Source organism: Seriola lalandi, unplaced genomic scaffold (genome assembly GCF_002814215.2).
Source record: "Seriola lalandi dorsalis isolate HSWRI2012SDOR001 ecotype SW California unplaced genomic scaffold, Sedor1 jcf7180002002433, whole genome shotgun sequence".
Taxonomy (NCBI): Eukaryota; Metazoa; Chordata; class Actinopteri; order Carangiformes; family Carangidae; genus Seriola; species Seriola lalandi.
The window spans coordinates 1-4,410 of record NW_019473089.1 but is presented as its reverse complement, the minus strand read 5'-3'; the positions used below and the strand labels follow the sequence as shown (position 1 = coordinate 4,410).

At 39.2% G+C, this 4,410-nt stretch overlaps 1 protein-coding gene across 1 annotated transcript; it reads left to right on the top strand.

The window, feature by feature from the left end:
- The first annotated feature begins 352 nt into the window (after window positions 1-352).
- LOC111665760 (ras-related protein Rab-5C-like) lies at window positions 353-4,318 on the top strand. Its single transcript, XM_023420847.2, has 5 exons — window positions 353-771; window positions 1,464-1,615; window positions 1,941-2,063; window positions 2,188-2,281; window positions 4,010-4,318. Exons 1-5 carry the CDS (start codon window positions 603-605, stop codon window positions 4,135-4,137), a joined length of 666 nt encoding a protein of 221 aa, XP_023276615.1. The 5' UTR covers window positions 353-602; the 3' UTR covers window positions 4,138-4,318.
- The last annotated feature ends 92 nt before the right edge of the window (window positions 4,319-4,410 follow it).

Below are 4,410 nucleotides of genomic sequence, written 5' to 3'. Positions count from 1 at the left end.
AGTTTAAAGCTGTGTGTTAAAACTTTGAAACATTTCCAAGTGTCTGCTCTCATAAAAAAACCTTTGAACAGTCAGTGCTGTACAAGGTGCTGCACATCAAACTCTTTTCTTTTATCTTATTTTACTTTAGCTACACCTTTACCCTGTTATTATAACAGCTCGACAGAATGATTTAGTAAGGGAATATTTAAATGTGCTACAGGGAAGATATCAAACATATTTTCTCTGTGCTGTAGAGGTGCGATGATTAGACATTTGAAAATTTATCTGCACCTATTTTTATCATTAATTGATGCTTTGATTTTCAAACAAAAATGCCACATATTCTTTGGATTCAGCTTTTTTGCTTATTTTCTGTTTCATATCTTAAGGTTGAGCACTGTTGGCCAAACAAGTAAAGGACATTGAAGACATCGCATTGGGCTCTGCAAAACTGTGAATGCCAAACTCTGTCTGCCCAATCCAGTTCTTCCCACCAGAAGATTGATCCTCGACCTCACTAACCAGCAGTGCCTGTGTGTCCAGAGTCGGCTCCTGCCTTTACAACCTGTTAGCTGGTAGTGTCAGGCCCTCTCCATCCATAACAGTTTCTGTCTCTGTCAATGGCTGGGCGCGGTGGAGGAGCAACCAGGCCCAATGGTGCCACAGCAGCAAACAAAATCTGCCAGTTCAAACTGGTGCTGCTGGGGGAGTCGGCAGTGGGCAAGTCCAGCTTAGTGCTGCGCTTTGTCAAAGGCCAGTTCCACGAATTCCAGGAGAGTACCATTGGAGGTAGGCGACAGAAATGTGCTTCTAAACTTTTGAAAGAGTGCATGTTGTTTAAAAGCTTTGCGTCTCTCAGTCGGTAGATTGTGGTGTTATGTGTATGAAATGTAAGTGTACTAGTGTCAATGGAATATCTAACTTTGCGCACTGATAAAAAAAATTAGGCTTTTGTTGATAATGTTCTTTAAGAAATATAAAACGTAAAGTTAAATCGAAACACAAGAACCTATACAAGAACTTTGCCTGAATAAATATTTTTAGATTTAGATCAAGAACGATTCATTTCATTAAGTGAATAAGATTACAGATTTGACCACACAGTCTGTTCCAGTTAATGATGCTTGACCAATTTTGACATATAACATTAAAGACACATTTTGGTTGGTACCAAAAACAAAATTTGGCTTTGATACTAAGCCCCAGATAATATGAAAAAGGTCTAAGCTGTACTTTTACTAAGGTCAAGAATGAACTTCCATCAAAATAAAAGTTATGTTAATTTAATGAATCTCATTTCAGAAGATGTTTTGCACAGATTTGTTGGTGCTGTTGTGAATGGCATGGAGGTTGTGAAGCAATGCACATCCCTCAAGTGTTTATGTACCTCAAACATTAACAGGATCTTCAGGGAAGATGGAAAGGTTCATGGTCCTAATATTTTATCATTCCACTTATCCTCATTGTCCGGCTCTCCTCAGCTGCCTTCCTCACTCAGACTGTTTGTCTGGACGACACCACTGTGAAGTTTGAGATCTGGGACACAGCGGGTCAGGAGCGCTACCATAGCCTGGCTCCAATGTACTACAGAGGAGCTCAGGCGGCCATCGTGGTCTACGACATTACCAACACAGTAGGTTTCGGCTGCTGGGTAACAATGGGGAGCTGTCAGAAAAAATACAATGAACTCTGATGGGTTTTGATCAAATGAACAAAATGTGTTGATCAGAGGTAAATATCTTAGAATATCTTAAGGAAGTGTTTTGGATACAACACACTGCAATTTTAATGTAATTACATTACCTGTGAGTTTTTTGAGGTCATGTCTTCAGGTCAGATGTTGGTCATGGTTTATGCTAAAAAGTAAAAATGTTTCGCTAAATTTGAATATGATTGTCATGTGAATACATTAGGTAAGAGTAATAATAATAAAGTTTCTTGCTTGATTGCTTCATTAGGATACTTTCGGACGGGCGAAAAACTGGGTGAAGGAGCTGCAGAGACAAGCCAGTCCTAACATAGTGATTGCTCTGGCAGGCAACAAGGCGGACATCGCAAACAAGAGAGCCGTAGAGCTTCAGGTATGAAGATGCATAGATATGAATCAATTCAACAACAAAATGATTTCAGGTATTCAGATCCTCATCCTGAATTTATTATATCATTAAATTGTACTAAACTGTACCATACAAACAATATCCTTAGGAGGCACAAACCTATGCTGATGACAACAGTCTACTCTTCATGGAGACCTCAGCCAAGACTGCCATGAATGTGAATGAAATTTTCATGGCTATTGGTAAGTGTATTATTCAGATGAGTCAAATGTCCCTCTTAACCACTCCCACAGATTTATATTTTAGGCAGCACTTCAGTTTACCACCCTCTTAGTTCATAATACCTAATTTATGCGGCCAAATATGTAGTACTTGCTCTCAAGTTAGTTAATTTGTGCTCTTGAATTGTTATAAAATAACAGTAGATTGTATTGAAAAAAAGTATTGCCATGTATCTGTTCAAAATCAAAACAAAACTACATTTAAATCAAGCAGCTCATTCAGAATAGATCGTCCTTGGTTCGACATCTTTCCCTGATGTAGCTCTTTTCGTCAGATTTGAAGTTTTGATGAGATTTCAGGTGGATGGACTGATTATTTTGGAGACATTATGTGTGATGTTTGTTTCAGTTTGAAACTGTTGGCCTGATGACAAAATGATATTAATATAAAGAAATTAATTTTTCAATTGTTTCCTCACCCCAGCTCAATATTGATAAATATTTTCAAAGATTCAAAAGGGCTTGTGTTGAGGACACGCAAAGTCATTCTGGAGTCTGGACCAGAATTATTAGCAAAACACCTAAAGTACCACCTAGAGTACCTAAAAACTTCAGAAGACACGTGGGAAAGCTGAACTGTCCGACCAGTGGGATTAGCTCCAATTAATTAGTTTCAAATATTTTCCAGGCTTTAACCAGCGCTGCTGTGGCAGCTGAAGCAGCAATAAATGGTCAGGAAGCCAATGAAGAGAGAGGTGTAGGAGAGGAGGGGGAGGACAGTGTGGGAGAGCCAGCTAGGCCATAAGCAACAGGCGAGATTGACAGCAAAACACAGCGGTAGAGCTGTATATATTCTTCACTTATTTACTTGTTTATTTTTTATACACAAAGGGCTTAGCACTTAAAACATTTGCAGTGGACCATCTTCTATGCGGTGTTATTTAGTAATCAGTTTAACAAACACTCTATGAACTGTCTCCTTGGCAGAGATCTGAGAGCATTTTCTAGCTCGGCTTAAGTATCTGATTATGATTATGGATTTCCAATGTTTTTGTAGGAGTCTGCTCACACTGATATACACTCATAGAAATAACATTAATCTTGTAAGAAATTGACAATATATAATTAATTATGCCTAAATATTTTTTTTTTTATTATGTCCAAGTCCAACCCTCATGGTATCTGCTTAGACGCAAATGTAGTTGATGACCCCTGCTCTAAATACTAAAACACAGCTGCTAGCCTGCTGCTAACAACCTGTAACTTCACTTGCTACTGCTACAGTAACGTGAAGTAAAGTGCTAAAAAATAAGTAACAAATTCTTTCTGTGACACCTGCTGGGCTAGAGAACTGTTCATTTTTAAGTGGGTGACAGAAGTCTCTATGAATAGTGTAACCCTGCGGTCTCCAACCTCTTTACCTTAATGACCATTTTAAAATGGAACAGCTTGTGACCCCTCCTTATACACTGCATATATCAGTGATTTGTGAGAAGTGATTTCAAAGAATGGTTTTACTCCCTCAGATTGCTTCATTTGAATATTTTTAGAATGAGGTAGGACTATGCAGTTCTTCAAAATAATGAGGGTTAGAGGAAATTCTGTAGGAAAACTAGAACTTTGTGAAGCTGTTTCCATTGGTCTTGTCCACTTAACAATCTTGTTACCACTTGTATTTATAGCTAACTGCAATGTAACTTTGAACTTTTAAATTTTAACATTTGTGATCCATGTCTCTTTTCCCTGTAGCAAAGAAGCTACCGAAGAACGAGGCTCAGGGTGGAGCTGGACAAGGTGGACGGACCCGGACAGGAGTGGATCTACAAGAAACTGCCCCTCAGGGCCGCAGCGGCCAGTGCTGCGGCGGTGGCAATTAGCAAGTACAAAACAATGAACTTAGCGAGCGAGCCCTGAACATTGTTTTAAGGACAGAACATAGCTAAAAACCCAGAGAGGCAGGAGAGAGCAGAGCCACTCGCCACTCCTGCACCTAAACTGAGATTACAGATGAGATTATCTGGATCCTCTTTGATTAAAGGAACGTTTTTTTAAAAAGAATCATAAGCTAGAGGGAATTTCAAAGATCCCTCACTACTTCTCCTCTGTCTTTCCCCGGTGTATCTATCTACCTCCCTGTTCCCCTTCAAATC

Bases quoted from the DNA above. Each gene is read 5' to 3' on its own strand.
- LOC111665760 (XM_023420847.2), top strand. From the start codon at position 603: ATGGCTGGGCGCGGTGGAGGAGCAACCAGGCCCAATGGTGCCACAGCA. The intron at 772-1,463 runs GTAGGCGACAGA...GGCTCTCCTCAG, and splicing joins CCAGGAGAGTACCATTGGAG to CTGCCTTCCTCACTCAGACT. The intron at 2,282-4,009 runs GTAAGTGTATTA...TTTTCCCTGTAG, and splicing joins TGAAATTTTCATGGCTATTG to CAAAGAAGCTACCGAAGAAC.